Source organism: Equus asinus, chromosome 24, assembly GCF_041296235.1.
Source record: "Equus asinus isolate D_3611 breed Donkey chromosome 24, EquAss-T2T_v2, whole genome shotgun sequence".
Classification (NCBI taxonomy): Eukaryota; Metazoa; Chordata; class Mammalia; order Perissodactyla; family Equidae; genus Equus; species Equus asinus.
In genome coordinates this window covers 57,372,934-57,391,172 of record NC_091813.1, presented here as the reverse complement: position 1 = coordinate 57,391,172, position 18,239 = coordinate 57,372,934, and the positions used below count along the sequence as shown (strand labels likewise).

The 18,239-nt window shown below is 35.4% G+C and overlaps 1 protein-coding gene across 4 annotated transcripts in view; it reads right to left on the bottom strand.

The window, feature by feature from the left end:
- The window catches only part of NKAIN2 (sodium/potassium transporting ATPase interacting 2), a 919,540-nt gene that overhangs the window by 419,797 nt on the left and 481,504 nt on the right, over nt 1-18,239 (bottom strand). For 3 of the 4 annotated variants that reach the window (XR_001399934.3, XR_006519185.2, XM_014852938.3), the window contains one exon: nt 3,074-3,154. The exons of the other annotated variant lie outside the window; for it this stretch is intronic. Coding sequence is in view for 1 of the 3 variants with exons in the window: in XM_014852938.3 (XP_014708424.1) it covers nt 3,074-3,154 (81 nt within the window). In the remaining 2 variants the exon portion in view is untranslated. The remainder of the gene's footprint in view (nt 1-3,073; nt 3,155-18,239) is intronic. 4 annotated transcript variants of the gene reach the window in all.

Here is an 18,239-nt window from a genome sequence, read left to right as displayed (position 1 = left end):
AACTTCCTAGAATAATACAACAGAACAATAACACTATTTATGTGATGAATTCTCAAAACGATTAATCCAATAGTCCTGGTCACATTTAATGCTAAAAGGCAATTGTTAGAAAGTTAGCATACACTTTTGGTTACAGACTAATGTCATCTCTGTTTCCTTAGCAGGGTATGTATTAAAATATCAACCCAGGAAGTAACACACTGTAGGATGCCTTAGGATCTTTAGTTACAACACTAATATCTACACCATTAATGTAAATAATGTGGAAAACATTATAATGCAATGTAAATGTTTATTTGTTGCTATCATATTATGTACCATTTCATATTACATTCCCATTATGTTAATTTCACTGACATAAAATTTTTAAAAAGCAGTTTCTCTGGTTGATTAGTTTTAATTTCCTTTACTTTCATGGGGATAATAATTAAAATATATTAATTGATATTTTAATAATAATGTTGGATTTACACAGAATTTTTGATGAACAAAACATGATCTATACAACTATGGGTTTAAAGAAAACTGAACATCACACAGTTCGGTCCTGTGTATCATATTATAGTAATTAAGCCATTTCATCACTGAACGTACACACTGAGTTGGTTAATGACTCTAATCTCTTTCATTCATAACTACATGGTGGAGAGCTTAGCAGCAAAAGCAGAAAAGACACTGAAAAATGACAACACAAAATTCTAAACTCTAACATGTAACTAGACTTTGCCTTAATATTTTACCGCTTTTTATCTCTTCTGGCCAGTATTCAATACGAAGGAATCACCTCTTTACAAAACGTTTTATGGAAATAAACCTTTCTTTCACATAGACGAAGACCACTGAATTTTCCTCCCTGATTCTATTTCCCATATTTCTCCCTCAACCTCAAACAAACTGACCCATTCATATGGTCAAACTATTTTATTTGTTTTGGTGGGATGAGAAAAAATCAGTTTATATTCTGTAATCTAAGTATTATCAGCAGTTTCAGGAGTTCTATTTTTGAGTTTTCACATATCTGTGTGCTTTTCAATCACCATTGCTTCCTTCTGGCACTGTATTACTTGAAGAATGTGAGACAGTTGCAGAAGCTAAAGAAATAAAAAGTTTAAATACAGCTTTCTCAAACCCTTTGAATGGGTAAGGGAGGAAAAACCCCATACGGAAAACTATATAACTTTGCCCTTTATGGTTTTCCTTTAGATTATTTGTTAAAAGGAAATTATTAAATTTTCATGTGCTCTGCAGAGCCTAACCTTGGTTTATAAGATGAAAAGAAAAGGAAATATTTTTAACTGCTTCATTGCCAAAGGACAATCATTACCTGCCTGAGTCCATTAGAAGAATTAGTCATTTGGGTTGCAACTGTCTTGAACTATAATGTTTTAGGATGTTCCCTCACTGTGGTTTCAATGCCCATGTCCACTGCCATGAGATCACAAGCTTTATTCTGTGCCTGCAGTCCACACGTGAAGCAATGAGCACAATTACAGAACATCGGTGCAGCCAGCTTGGTTCAAACCTCTCTCTTTTTTTATATATATTAGGTAAACTCTGATCTGTTAGATCATTTTACTCAATATGCCTGAACAACTGCCTTCCAATTTTAAAGATGATTGTTTAAAACAGAAAATATCATTAAAAGACATTGTACTGTGGAATTGCTTTGAACAAAGTGGATTATAGAGAAGCCAAGGTGTATAAATTGGGTAAGTAATTCAAATCCTGGGAAGCACGTATGCTTTTCTGGCATGGAGGGAACGTGAGTTTTAAGCAGCAATCCTGTCTGCGTCCTTCTAGAGCCACCTGAAGAATTTCTTTTCATTGATCACGGCATCTTCCTGTTGCCAAGAGTGTGGAGGACAAGGCCCTGCAAAAGTCACAAAAATCTGCCATCCACCAGGGCAGATTTTGCAGAAGGCCACAGTGAGGACTTGCCCAAAATCTGATCATGAAATCACAGACTTTATTTCTTGCTGTAATGTCACCCTCTTATTTTATCTTTCACCATTTGCCATTGAACACAACAAATCAAGATTTTTAATACTTGATATAGAGCCACATAGCACAGTTAAATAATAAATAAACATCCTTGAAAATACTCGGAGTGCTTTATGAAGCTCCTGTATGACTCCCATCCCCCGCCCCTTCAAATATATAGCCCTGCAAAGTAGTTCCTGGAGAGTTTTTAGCTCTTTTAAAGCAGATTATCATCTCTGAGTTTTAAAAATGACAACGTCTTTGCAGGGTCATTTTGCTCTAATAAGGGACAGATAAAAGAACATTTTGCAATCTCTGTTTTTTTTAAAGTTACTTCAAGCTTGCAACTCTCTCACGTTTCAAGCAAGATTTCCTACTGCTTTGAATGCATTGTCTCATTTGATTCATTTACTGTTAACTGCATTCCAGTAAAAGAAGGATGCTCATTTTAGAGATCTAAAAACTACATTATTTCAACAGTAATGGCATTCTAATAGCAATACACACACAGAAACACACAAATATACACACAGTCACACGAAGACAGCACACAATAGAAACTGAATGAAAAAACAAGTATTTTAAGTCTTTCCTAAACTATTTTAGAATCAAATGTTTACTTTATCCATTTATGTAATAAACAGCATTCCTCTGGTAACAATTTTATTCAACTAAAATCAATTAATTGTTTGAAGTATTGCATGGCTATTTGGGTCCAGTCAGGAAAATCTTTAGTAGAGTAATAAGCAAACTAAGTGATTTCCAAAATCTTCAGGATTTTATCTTTGAAAAAATGCCTATTCTGCTTCAGAAATCTCTCAGCAGTCAATATGTTAAAAGTACTCAGCAGCATGGTCACTGTAATGATCAATATGTACACTGGTTTTGTTTAAAAAAATAAAAGCACATTTTGGTGACACACTAAAACATACTTTTGACAGTAGAAATGCAGAGACTGAGACGAGGACATCTTTCAATTTACCTTCATTTGAGGTGCATCTAAGTGACAAGAGCAGGGTGGGACTCTGCCTGACTTAGCAAGGGGCTTGTTAACACACTACTGATGACTCAGGCAAATCAGATGGCAAATTACCTTTGAGAGGTCCCCAGCCTCCAAATAGAAGCAGATAACAAACACATTCCACGTAACCCAGAGGACTAGCCAGACAGCATACTGTAGAAAAGCAAGAGAGAAATAACATATAATTAATTTTGAATCAGCTGAGTAGGATTTAAATAGATTTGAACTTGTGAACACCCAAATCTTAAGATTAGTGGGAAATATTAGATATTGCTTCTTTCTAAGGAACAGGATGAGATGTAGATTTCTCTCTCTGTTGATTTTTTTCTCACCGTTACGGACTCTTAGAGTATTACAGCTCAAACTTACTTAGGGATAGTTTTTAGGTTTCTAGACAAAAGAAGTAGCAGCCCACATTTCTGTTTTAAAGGGGAATGATTACAGTTTCTAGACAGCTAAAAAAAGTGGATGCTCCAATAGATAGATCAAATAAAACTCATCAAAAAGACAACTTATATCTGCCTTGAGCAAAATCAACCTCATGTTTGATAACATATGACCTTTCTCCAAGTTATCTAGCATCATCTTCAAATCCATCCCCATGTTTTTGTCCTATCTAATCAGCTTTCTTTTCTTTAGTGTCTTTTTTTTTCATTTCTCTCTTTACCTTCTTATTTTATCCTCTTCTGATGTCCCGTCACAGTGACCATCTAGTTACTATCCCTAATTTTATTCTGTTGTCTATTCAGTGTGCTTTCTTCACTGACAACAAATTCTTCTCACCAAGACATTTCTGAGCATTTGGTCAACTGAAATTTATTAAGCATCTAGACGGCAACAGACTAGGAAGACATTAAGGATACAAAGACCAATGATAAAGTCTTCCTGAATTCAAGTCAAGTGAGAGAGAGAGATAAGAAAAGAGATGATTATTATACAAGAATCATCAAAAGATTTATAGTCTGAGCACAAGAAAGGAAGATGGAAGTATTTAAACTACCCCGAGGAAAAGTAGTCCTGCAAAGCTTAATACAAGAGGTGAAACACCTTCCATAAGAGGTGAAGCAAGCTAATTTATGGCCTTTACCGAATAGAATGGGGGGGGGGGGGTTGGAAGGGCTATGGTGGGAGGAGCTGTAAACAAAGAAAACATCAGGCGGAAATTTTTTAAAATGGGACAAGAGGCTATTATGTCATTTCTCTGAGAAATGAATACCAATGGCTCTTATTTTTTTATCTAGTGAATTCCCAAATCTTTATTTTATAGTTCAAGGACCTCCTTGATCTTGTACCGTGTTATCTTTTCGGACACATGTTTCAGTTCCTCTCTCAAGTCATTATGGATTACAGACACATCCGATTACTTGCTGTTCCACAGACATGGAAAGCTATTTCTCACTTCTGTGCCATTTTGTATGTTATCCTTTATCACTTAATAATTTTTCTTTCCCCTAGGTACTCCTCTGACCACCTAGCAACATTTTATTTTTCTTCCAGGTCAATTTAAATATCACCTTCTGAGTGATATCCAATCAGAATCTTCCTAGCCCCGATTAGTACTCCAATAGACCTTGCTTGCCCTAATATCATTCCAAATATCTTATATCCAATTATTTGTATATTTTCATCCAGCACCCAATGACAAGGTGTTTGAGAAAAGGAGCTTTTTAAAATTTATGCTTATATCCCTAAATTGCTAACTTAGCACTTACACAAAATAGCTACTCAGAAATTATTTTGTAAATCAGTGAATGAATGAAGAGCAATATGGAGATAATTTTACTATTTTTGGATGCAGAACACTTTCCCCCCTCCAAGACCTGGTTTATATGAGAACACTATGCTCATTCATGTAGTATGAGGAGTAGAGCCCACTGACACAATGCATAATAATGTAATAATAGTGACTCAGCTGGTTTCCAGGGGATGAGTTTATCTAACTGCTGAATATGTGCATTGCTCAGTGAGAATACAGTGAGGGCAAAACTAAAGAGTCCAAGACAACAGAAAGGATTTGAGAGACTGTATCCGGGCTGGGGACTGGAAACGGGGTCAGGGAGCTGAGCAGGCTGCAGAAGAGAACTTCAGTTCTAGAACAGAGATCTAATGAGACATCCAGGTTTGCTCAGTATTATGAAATGTGAATTCATTTCACAAAACTTTTTTAAAAAACTAAAAATCTAGACCTAGCAACTGTTTAGCAGATTTGGATTTTAGTTCTAGAAATGTAATGAAGTGCTAGGGCCCACTTTAAGGGTAACAAGGTGAGAAAAAAATAAAGAATGCCTACCATCTCCAGTGCCTTGGTTTAAGTGACTGTAAGATAGAATGAAGCAATGACTGATTGAAGTGTTTTATCATGTCCTGTGTTCATAGTGACATACTTTGCCCACCTTATTTAAAATGGAGAGCCAAATAAGCACTATTTACTAAAAGCCAAAAGAGTAGCATGAGTGAAATATTTGTTAAGAGCTGAGGAAACAAACTGTAGGACGTATATTAAATATGCCTGAAAATTCGTCACTGGCAGGCGTGCATCCTGATGGGGCATTAAAGAAGGTCAATGCTGTGGCTTCTCTATTTCCCAACTGAAATTATATTTTAAGCTCATTAAATATTAAAAATGTTACCTGTATCCATGAGGTATACATAGCATAGTCACTTTTCCAATATTATATATTGAATACATGATAAGAATTTGGAATTTTCATCCAGGTTAATTTAGCTCTCCCTCACACTTAGTTACTTGCATTTATGGGTATGTGTAAATATAAATTATGTTATATTTAAATAGTTAAAAAGTTATGTTTATATTTTAAATAGTTAAAAATATCAAGTTGAAAAATTTATGTTTTAGTCACCAAAATTAATAATTTTATGGAAGGATAGGTAAGATAATGGGTCACATGCAAATAAATAGCATATAAAGATTAAGAACTTGGGACCTAAAGTCTGGCTCTGTCACTGAGGAGCTCTGTGGCTACGTTGAAGGCACGTGTCTCACTACACTCCAGTTTCCTCCAATGCAAAATAGTCTTAGCAATAGTAGCATGTTCACATAATCTATATGAAGATGGAGCACCAGAATGTTTGAAAGGGGTCACTGTTTGAGTTCTTACTACGTGTTGCCATTTTATTACGATGATTATGTTATGTCATTACTTCTCCTTTTTCAAGTAGTACAGCAGTAATTCCCAAATTTTCATCTCCTTAGGACATTACAAAATATACTTTCTACAATAACCCATGCAAAACACTCCTCCATCTAATTGAACCTGCAATCTAGACTTGTTTCCTGAATGCCACATAGTCTTCCCTAGAATATTTTCTCTTTTGAAACATTAATGACAACATTGATATATGGATGGCATTTTATAAAACAAACCTTTCTTCACTTAGATAATTAAAACAATAAGTTTTTATTTCTGGTTTAGCAAACTACATAAGTGGGTATGAAGCATTTTCTATATCTTCTTTTGTGAGTTACTTTTTTACAGTATTTATTAGTAAGGATTTTGTTCTCATTTTTATCCCTTTTCTCCCAGAGTAATCCAGAAGGACATGTCCAGAAGGAACATAATAAATCTGCCTTCCATATCTTTGCACTTACTTATTATCATTTTATTGTATACTTCATTACAAACCAGTTAGCCTCACAATACACTTTACTTCATTAAAGATTTACAAAAGAGAATTATCACTTTTACTGGTGTGGCAACTTTAATCAACACAGAAACCCACACTCCTGCTCAGGAGGCTCAGCCCTGCTTTGCGTTATTATCCAAAGGCGGGCCTTTACCTAATCCAGCTTCATGTCTTTTAACTTTACTCATTAACTCTCTCTCCTGTACCTTATACCTCCTTTCTTCATTCTCCTCTTTTCTTTATTCTTTTTCATATTTTCTTTTTTATTTAGTAGCTGGCATTTATCAAAATCAAATCTTTTCCAATTAGGTTCCGCCTAGTTGCCTAAACATTGACCATTTTGTTCTCCCTTGTAATTTGGCCTATGAATGTTTCTTGTCAATAAACCCTATCTTTCACACTGTTCTTAAAATTACTTGTCATAATTATTTAAGAACGTAAAGATCTGTACTAACGTCTTGCCAGTTGCTACAGCGAGTTGATGGAATATAATTGACAATTGCTCAGTTTGAATATCATTGAAAGTGATATCCTGCCCAGGAGAAAGAAACTAACAGGATAACGAGTATCATAGTTGCCAGCTATCACCTAACTTGTTTTCTGCTAAAAAAACTATTTTTCTTTAGCCTCATCTTTTCTTGTGAAAAAAAAAAAACCCTGATATTTTATGTTTCAGTAAAAATTACGAGATATTATCTGTGATGATAGACAAATCCCATTGTATGGTGAAATTCACTCTTTAAGGGTTGATTTTTGCAGCACTAAGTGGACCATTTGAGAGGTAGATTGAACTTGAGTCTCCAGCTAAATGGTAAAGATTATCAGTTGAAAAAGGTAATTGAATAATCATGGTTTCCCTGTTGTATTTGTGGCTCTAATGATAAAATCAAATTAGCTGTAGAAAATAAAAATTAGTTAAGGCTATCAATCATGATAGGCCAAAATGTTGGCAAAGTTCAGAGACACAGTGCTTTTATATGCATGGTTACATAATAATTAGAAAGGCAGAGCCTCAAAATAAAAGGCTGATAAACATTTTATTGGAAAATAATGTCACATCTTAATGATACTGCCAGTGTTTTTCCACCTTTCTGTTTTACAATAAAGCTACCTAAAACTAAACTCTGTATTTTTTTAATTCTAAAGTACATTTAATATACACAAAGCATATAAATTTTAGCATCAGTTTTTCAGGTTTTCATGTACACATATACACAGATACAACTTTTTAATTTTTATTCGAATTATATTCAATTTAGAAATTATTTTGAGAAAAGCTGGAAGCTTGATGGCATTGTATTTACAAAATGACTTCCTCTGCTGGAAAAATTCTGGAAAAGGAAGACTATTATTTAAGACAAGTGAATTTTCCTATCTTTCTCACAAATTCACAATGATTCTAGAATGAATTTTAGGAAAAAAATGGGGTTACTCATTAAAGTTCAGAAGCAAGCATTACTTGAAATGGAGATTTAAATTTCTGTTTTATCTGGCTTCTAATTTCTTATTTCTTTTTCTCTAGTGTTTGGGGAGAGAGATACATATTGGAATAATGTATTAGTAAAGAATATTCAACTTTTCAAAGGAAATATTTCTATATTTGCTTACTTGTGCCTTTTTTGATACCAGAAGACTTCTCATGCAAGATGTTACTAAGTGAAATATTGAATAACAACTATATCCATTTTCTAATGTTTCACTTTAACTTACATTTTTAAAAATTTTATGTATAAAAATGATTTTTCTCAGACCCTCAAGGAAGCATCTTTCTTGCAAACTATTTCATTATTTGTTTTCTATCTTTCTCCTTCCTCCCTTCCTTCCTTCCTTTCCTTCCTTTGCCTCCTTTCAAATATTTAGGTTGCAGTTGGATTGTAAACTCCAGGAGGGCAGAGACAATATTTTTTGTTTACCAGAAAAATGCCTGGTACAGTGTGTATATATGTAGAAGAGAGAGAGTGCAGACATATATAAATATATATATATGAATGGACTAAATTATATTAGTGCTTTCTTTAAAATTACCATAATTTAGAAAACCACTATTCAGTAATCTTAAAATAATTATTAGAAGATGAAGAGGGTAGTACAACTCAATAATGGCCGCATGATGCCATAAGTGCTTCATTAGAAAAGTTGGGCCAGTGAATCAGTCCACATTTATTAAGCACCAGTTGGATGCAAGTGACTAAAATAGATGCTATAGAGAAACATTACAGGATATGACTGAGTCACTTACTCCCTTAAAATGATTTTTATTTGTCATTGATATGCTCTCGATGTAATCTGTGGGAAGGTTTTCAAGAATGATTATTTTTACTAGGAAGTAAAACTCATATCAGCTCACCATCACCAGTGATATCACGCTGCTAATACAAAAGTAATAATGTAATCAGTTCTAATGCATTGTGATAGAAGCATCCTTAAGAAGCATTGTATTAGCAAATCATGTCTTAAAAGCAACTCCTTTAAGCAAGCATTTCGAATTATTAACAATGAAGTGTTTTAATATATATAAATGTATACTCAAAAAACAAATGTCATTGGCCAAAACGATTAGACTATATTCATCTTTTGCTCAGACTTAATTATATTTCAGCTTAATTTGCTCATCTTCAACAGTGGTATCATTTAATCTGCCTAGGCATTCTCATCCTTTTCTCATCCATTGTTATGATTAAAAGAAAAAGAGCAAAAATGGCCCAAATAAAGCAGCTTATTTCCTAGTTCTTGATCACTTTATCATTAGTAACAAGTAACACTGTGCTTTATGATTTAAATCCCATCTCCCACTTCATAAATCCTGTTGTATCTACTTCGTGCTATAAAAACTTGTCCCTTAAGGACCATACCTACATAAAAATACACTATTATTACAACTTCTAGTTTGACCAGGGATGAAGGTCTGATCAGTTAATTAGCCAGAATGTGATAGAAATCCAATTCTAATCATAGATGATGTGGGAGACCATAGAGTAAGGCCAATTTCTACCTTCTTATTTTTTACCAATGCTGCTGTCATATGATGAAGGTTTCTTGTGATTTTTAAAAATTATTTTATTTTATTTTTATTTATTTTTGTGTATGTGTGAGGAAGACTGACCCTGAGCTAACATCTGTGCCAATCTTCCTCTATTTTGTATGTGGGACACTGCCATAGCATGGCATGATGAGCAGTGTGTAGGTCTGCACCCAGGATCCAAATCCGTGAACCCCAGGCCACCAAAGTGGAGTGTGTGAACTTAACCACTATGCCAGCGGGGCAGCCCCGCCTGTAATTTTTATATTTACTTAAACATTTTAAAGATTGCTTAACCTTTACTTCATTTTAAAATAAGATTTATTATGCTTTCCTCCCAATTACAAAAATTTCTTATTGTAAAAAATATTCAAAATTTCAAACATCAGAAAAGGGAAACAGAAAATACCATACTTAGATATAACCACTGGTATCACATTAGTGTATATGTTGCCATTCTTTTTTCTATGAATACATGTTTTGTTAAATAGGAATCTTGCTCCATATTGTTACCCGATTTTTTTCACTTGGTTAAAAAGTCTCACAGAGTATTCTGCAACATACATGTCAAGCAAATGATGCACTATGAGTTACTCAATTAATTTTCTATTATTTAACTTTTTGTAATTTTCTTATTCTATTTTGATCAATTCTATAAACTTGGATTTTGTTTAAAATGTTTAGTTTAATTTGACATATTCAATCATACTGAAAATATTTTGCTTAAGCAGACTATTTCTAAGTCTAAATGCTAGAATACCCAACGGGCATTATTTTAATGAACATATAAACATGCCTATTAAATTTTTTGCAACTCTGAATAAACCTAGTATCCCTCAAGGTGTTTTATTCTTCTCGAAGCAAAAAAAGTAGAAAATAATTCCCTTTGATTGAAAGAACAATGATACTCATTTGGCATGAAGACACTTGTATATGACTGATTTCTTTCCTTTTAACTCATGGAAAATATTTCATAGGAAGATATTTACAGCCCTAAGGCCGGGAGGATAGACTGAAAGGACTTTTGATACTAAATAATAATAAATCAAGTTATATAGGAACATTCTAATTTATGTATGCAAATAAGGAATTTGAAAGGCTAATAAAACATAAGAACTAGTATAAAATTCCAATCTATACTTTTAAAAGCTGACAACTTGACAGTCTAAGAATTAAATAGTGATTTTTTTCTTCACATATTTTTTTTGTATAGCAGTGTTTTAGGATGCAGATTATACAATGCAGATCTGAAAGTGATAAGTGATGAGAAAAGAATCTCGTTCAAACTGTTGAAAAGCCAACTTCTGTTTTACGGTCACATATTGATCATCACTTGTGCTTACAAGTGACATCAAAAAACAGTATTTATTTTTGCCAGTAAGTGAATAATCTAAAAGTCATTCATACTGATCTCTTTGGTGTTCGTAATCACTGTTACAAAAGTTAAATAAGAGTCGTTTTCCCTGTGTTGAGCTTTCTTGGACGAGCCCAATAGCACTAAAGAAAATGAAATTGCCTCTGGTTAGTGTTTTGGGTCTTTGAAGATCACAATCAAGAAGATATTATTACGCATTTTTACAAAACTAATATCACATGAATTTGAAAAATTTTATATCATATATCTAATACTGTCTTTATTTCATTACTTTGCTGTTCCTTCACTCCCCACACATAAAATGGAAGACTGAGAAATGGCCCTCCCAAAGATAATCCATGGAACCTATGAATATTATTTTATATAGAAAAAACAATTGTTAAAGTCTTTGCAGATGTGATTAAAGATTTTGAGATGGGGAGATTATCTTGGATTATCTTGGTGGGCTCAAAGTAATTGCATGTATCCTTATAAGTGGGAGGCAGATGGATATTTTATACATATAAATAGGCAATGTGAACAGAGCAGAGTGATATTTGAAGATGCTAGGCTTGAAGACCGTAGTGATGTGGTCACAAGATGCAGCAGTTACTAGAAGCTGGAAGAAGCAATGATGAAATTTTCCCCTCGAGCTTCTGGAGGTAGTATGAGCTCCGTTTTTGACTCAGGGATACAAATTTCAGACTTCTGGACTCTACAACTATGAGAGAATGAATTTGTGTTGTTTTAAGCCACCAAGGTGGGAGATCTCATCAAGATGGCAGCATAGGTAGACGCTGAAATCACCTCCTCCCATGAAAACAACTAACTTACAACTATTCTTAGAAAAATTACCCCAGAGAGACAACTGAAAACTGGATAAAAAGAACCAACCACAACAAGGGACAGTCCTGACTGAGGCTGAAGAGGCAAAATTCACTCTGGAGAGGAAAAAAGCCACCTCTGTGAGCTGTGGAGCTTCACAGCTGGCCAGCGGGAGACACTATAAGGTATGCAGCCTTCCCTGAAGTAGTGGGGACCTTAGCGGGGGCATATTACCACTATAAGGATCCTTCAGACTCAGCACAAGTGAGACAAGTCTCATAATACATGGCTTTGCTAGCTATTAAATGCAATGGGAGATACCCCAGAAAATCTATTGGACGTAAAGCAAAAAAAGCCAGCTTCTAAAAGGCCCACACACAAATTCACTCAACTCACAGTGAAACCTAAAATCACCTGGAAGAAATTTTAACAGTCCTTTGGTGGAGGGAGACTCATCTGGTAGGCTCTGGGTGCATCTTGGTGAGAGGTGAGACTTCTCTGGAGACTGAAACATTGGTGCCAGCCACTGTTTTGACCTAGTACAGGTGTGCTGACACAATAGCAGATGCCATTGGAGTTCTTCACCTGGCTTATTAGCCCAGGGGTCTGCCAGACCCATTGGGGCACAGACTTAATCCAGTACAGCCAGGGCAGGCAGCCTGCCCTACGGACTGGGCCCACCCAACAGCAAGCCCTCAGGCTACTTTTTGGCCTGCATAGACTGGGTGCCTTCATCCTCTACAGGCAGACAAGTGTGTCCACCTCATGGGGCAGGGCCTGTGTGAGGAACAGGTGAACTGTGGGAAGCATTGGTGGAGAGTGTGGGGACCTCTGCAGTGAGGTGACTGGGTATGCTCCAGGGGATCAGGAAGTGTGCACAGGCCAGAACTGTGTTGATGGTGTGTGTGGACCTGTGGGGGGTGGGGTTTATTAGTGGCAGAAGACCCATGCTTCAGAAACAGCCACAAAGGGGATCAGCCCTGCCTTCCACTGCCTGAAATAATTGGGTACTCCTGTGCCTGGGGCTGGCCCCACTCAGCTGCGATCCTAACACAGCTGACAACAGCCTTGTAGGCCTGAGGCCTAGAGCAACTGTAAGCCCCTGAGTCTAGCAACCAGCCACACTGGGTGCCTACTCACTTAACAGAAAAACTGCAACAGAAGTGTGCTATTAGACCTTGCAGCCAAGGGTCCCAGGGATCCCCAAACCCAATTTACAAACAGCCAGCCAGGGAGGGAAAGACTAGACTCCCTGGGTACCTGCAGTAAGAGAAACCCTGCCACAGAAGAGGGTCACACGTAGCCCACACAGGGGTCACTCCTGGAACAAGTGGACTGGTTACAAGAGGGAAGCACACTGCTGGGCCTCAAAAGGAGTCTCTTACAAAAGGCCACTTCTCCAAGATCAGGAGTCATAGCTGACATAGATATAAGCACAGAAAGAAGCATAATTAGGAGGCAAAGGAATATGTTCCAAACAAGGTAACAGGACAAAATCCAAGAAAAAGAACTAAATGAAACAGAAATAAGCAATCTACCTGACAAAGAGTTCAAACAAAAACTCATAAGGATGCTCACTGATCTTGGGAGAAGACTGGATGAACACAGTGAGAACATCAACAAAGACTTGGAAAATATAAAAAAGAACCAATCAGAAATGCAGAATATAATACTGGAAATGAAAAATGCACTAGAGGGACTTGATAGCAGAGTAGAAGATACAGAGGAATGGATCAGCGAGCTGGATGAAAGACTACAGGAAATCACCCAAGTTGAACAGATAAAAGAAAAGAGAATTAAAAAGAATAACAACAATCTAAGGGACCTCTGGGACAACATCAAGCACACCAACATTCATATTGTGGGTGTTCCAGAAAGAGAAGAGAGAGACAAAGGGAAAGAGAATCTACTTGAAGAAATACTATATGAATACTTTCCTAATCTAAGGAAGGAAACAGACATCCAAGTACAGGAAGCACAGAGAATACCAAACAGGATAAACCCGAAGAGGCCCACACTGAGACGTATTATAATTAAAATGTCCAAAATTAAAGATAAGGAGAGAATCCTAAAAACTGCAAGAGAAAGGCAACAAGTGACACACCAGGGAAAGCCCATAAGGCAATCAGCAGACTTCTCAACTGAAACCCTATAGGCAAGAAGAGAGTGGCATGACATATTTAAAGTGCTGAAATGAAAAAGCCTACAAGCAAGAATATTCTATTCAGCAAGGTTATCACTCAGAACGGAAGGAGAGATAAAGAGTTTCACAGATAAGCAAAAATTAAAGGAGTTTATCATCAAGAAATGCTGAAGTGCTGAAGGGACTTATTTAAGTGGGAAAGAGAAGACCACAAACAGGGATATGAAAATTATATATATATATATATATATAAAGCAGGCAATAAAATCACTGGTAAAGGCAAAAATACAGTAAAGGTAGCAGATCACCCACCTATGAAGACAATATGAAGGTTAAAAGACAAAAGTACTAAAATTATCTATTTCAATGATAAGAGGGTAATGGATAGACACACACAAAATAAGAGATTAGATATGATTTCAAAAATAAAGTATGGGAGGAGGGAAGTAAAAGAGTAGAGCTTTTAGAAACCAGTCAAACTAAAGAGCCTATCAACTCAATATAGATTGCTATATATGTTAAATATTGCATATAAACCTCATGTTAACCACAAACTAGAAACCTATAATAAATAAACAAATAAGTAAGAGAAAGAAAATCAAACATATTACTAAAGAAAGCTCTCAAATCACAAGGGAAGAGAGCAAGAAAGAAGAAAGGAACAGAGAAGAACTACCAAAACACCAGGACAAAAAGTAACAAAATGGCAATAAATACATATTTATCAATAGCTACTTTAAATGTCAATGGACTAAATGCTCCAATCAAAAGTCATAGGGTGGCCAACTGGATAAAAACACAAGACTCATGCATATGCTGCATACAAGAGACACACTTCAGACCTAAAGACACTCACAAACTGAAAGTAAAAGGATGGAAAATGATACTCCATGCAAATGGCAAAGAAAAGAAAGCTGGGGTAGAAATACTTATATGAGACAAAATAGACTTTAAAATAAAAACTGTAACAAGAGACAAAGAAGGGCAATACATAATGACAAAGGGAACAATCCCATAAGAGGATATAACACTTGTAGATATCTATGCAACCAAGATAGGAGCACATAGATATATAAAAAGAAATTATTAACAGACAGAAAAGGAGAAATAGACAACAACACAACAATAGTAGGGGACTCTAATACTCCACTTACACCAATGGATAGATCATCCAAACAGAAGATCAAAAAGGAAACATTGGCTTTAAACAACACATTAGATCAGACGGACTTAGTAGATATATATAGAACATTCTGTCCAAAATCCACAGAATACGTATTCTTTTTGAATCACATGGAACATTCTCCAGGGTCGATCACATATTAGGCCACAAAAGAAGTCTCAATAAATTTAACAAGATCAAAATAATACCAAGCATCTTTTCTGACCACAAAGGTATGAAACTAGAAATCAACCACAGGAAGAAAATCAGAAAAGCCACAAAAATGTGGAGATTAAACAAAATGCCATTGAAAAACAAGTGGATCAATTCAGAAATCAAAGGAGAAATCAAAAAATTCCTGGAGACAAATGAAAATGAAAATACAACATGCCAGAACCTGTGGGATGCAGCAAAAGCAGTTCTAAGAGGGAAGTTCATAGCAATTCAGGCCTACCTCATCAAACAAGAAAAATTCCAAATAAACAATCTAATGGTCCACCTAAAGGAACTGGAAAAAGAAGAACAAAGCCCCAGATCAGCAGAAGGAAGGAAATAATAAAAATCAGAGCAGAAATAAATGAAACAGACACTAAAAAAAAAAAACAACCCAGAAAAACACAATGAAACCAAGAGGTGGTTCTTTGAAAAGGTAAACAAAATTGACAAACCTATAGCTAGACTCACCAAGAAAAAAGAAAGAAGGCTCAAATAAATAAAATCAGAAATGAAAGAGAAGAAATTACAATGGACACCTCAGAAATGCAGAAGATTATAAGAGAATACTGGGAAAAGCTATAGGCCAACAAATTGGATAATCTAGAAGAAATGGATAAATTCTTAGAATCAAACAACATTCCAAAACTGAATCAAGAAGTAGAGAATTTGAATAGACCAATTATCAGTAAAGAGATCAAAACAATAATCAAAAACCCTCCAAAAAATAAAATTCCAGGACGAGACAGCTTCCCTGGTAAATTCTACCAAAGATTCAAAGACTTAATACCTATCCTTCTCAAACTCTTCCAATAAACTGAAGAGGAGGGGAAGCTTCCTAATTCATTCTACAAAGCCAACAATATCCTGCTACCAAAACCAGACAAGGAAAACACAAAAAAACAAAATCTCAGGCCAAAATCATTGATGAACATTGATGCAAAAATTCTCAACAAAATACTAGCAAATCAAATACAACCATACATTAAAAAGATCATACACCATGATCAATTCTTTCCCCAGGATTCATTCCAGGGATGCAGCGATGGTTCAACATCTGAAAATCAATCAATGTGATACACCACATTAACAAAATGAGAAATAAAAATCACTGATCATCTCGATAGATGCAGAGAAAGCATTTGACAACATACAGCATCTATTTATGGTAAAACTCTAAATAAAATGGATATAGAAGGAAAATATCTCAACATAATAAAGGCCATATATGACAAACGCACAGCTAAGATCATTCTCAATGGAGAAAAACTGAAAGCTATCCCTCTAAGAACAGGAACCAGACAAGGATGCCCACTTTCACTACTCTTATTTAAGATAGTATTGGAAGCCCCAGCTGCAGAAATCAGGCAAGTAAAAGAAATAAAAGGGATTCAAATTAGAAAAGAAGAAGTGAAACAGTCACTATTGGCAGATGACGTGATTTTATGTATAGAAAACCCTAAAGAACCCACTTAAAAACTTTTAGAAATAATTAAATGAATACAGTCAACTTTCAGGATACCAAATCAACATACAAAAATCGGTTGTATTTCTATACGCTAAAAACAAAGTAGCAGAAAAAGAAATTAAGAATACAACCCCATTTACAATTGCAACAAAAAGAATAAAATACCTAGGAATAAACTTAACCAAAGAGGTGAAAGATCTGTACAGTGAAAACTATAAAACATTGTTGAAAGAAATTGAAGAAGACACAAAGAAATGGAAAGATAATCCGTGCTCTTGGATTGGAAGAATTCACATAGTTAAAATGCCCATCCTTCTTAAAGCAAGCTGCAGATTCAACGCAATCCCTATCAAAGTTCCAACAACATTTTTCACAGAAATAAAACTAAGATCCCAAAATTTATATGGAAAAACAAAAGACTTCAAACAGCCAAAGGAATCCTGAAAAAAAAGAACAAAGCTGGAAGTATCACACTCCCTGATTTCAAACTATACTACAAAGCTATAGTAACCAAAACAGCATGGTACTGGCACAAAACAGACACACAGATCAATGGAACAAATCAAGAGCCCAGAAATAAACCCACACATTTATGGACAGCTAATATTCGACAAGGGAGCCAAGAACATACAACGGAGGAAGGACAGTCTCTTCAATAAATGGTGCTGGGAACACTGGATAACCACATGCAAAAGAATGAAAGTAGACCATTATCTTACACCATGCACAAAAATCAACTAAAAATGGATTTAAGACTTGAATGTAAGATCTGAAAGCATGAAACTTCTAGAAGAAAACATAGGCAGTACGCTCTTGGACATTGTCTTAGCAGTATTTTTTCAAATACCATGTCTGATCGGGCAAAGGAAACAATAGAAAAAATAAACAAATGGGACTCCATCAAACTAAAAATCTTCCGTACAGCGAAGGAAATCATCAACAAAATGAAAAGACAATCTAACAGGTGGGAGAAGATATTTACAAACTATATATCAGATAAGGGGTTAATATCCAAAATGTACAAAGAAAACATACATCTCAACAACAACAGAACTAACAACCCAATCAGAAAATGGGCAAAAGATCTGAACAGACGTTTCTCCAAAGAAGATATACAGATGGCCAACAGGCACATGAAAAGGTGTTCAACGTCATTAACTATCAGGGAAATGCAAATCAAAACTACAATGAGATATCACCTCACTCCTGTCAGAATGGCTATAATTAACAAGACAGAAAACAATAAGTGTTGGAGAGGATGTGGAGAGAAGAGAACACTTGTACACTGCTAGTGGGAGTGTAAACTGGTGCAGCCACTATGGAAAACAGTGTGGAGTTTCCCCAGAAAATTAAGAATAGATGTACCATATAATCCAGCTATTCCACGCTGGGTATTTATCCAAAGAACT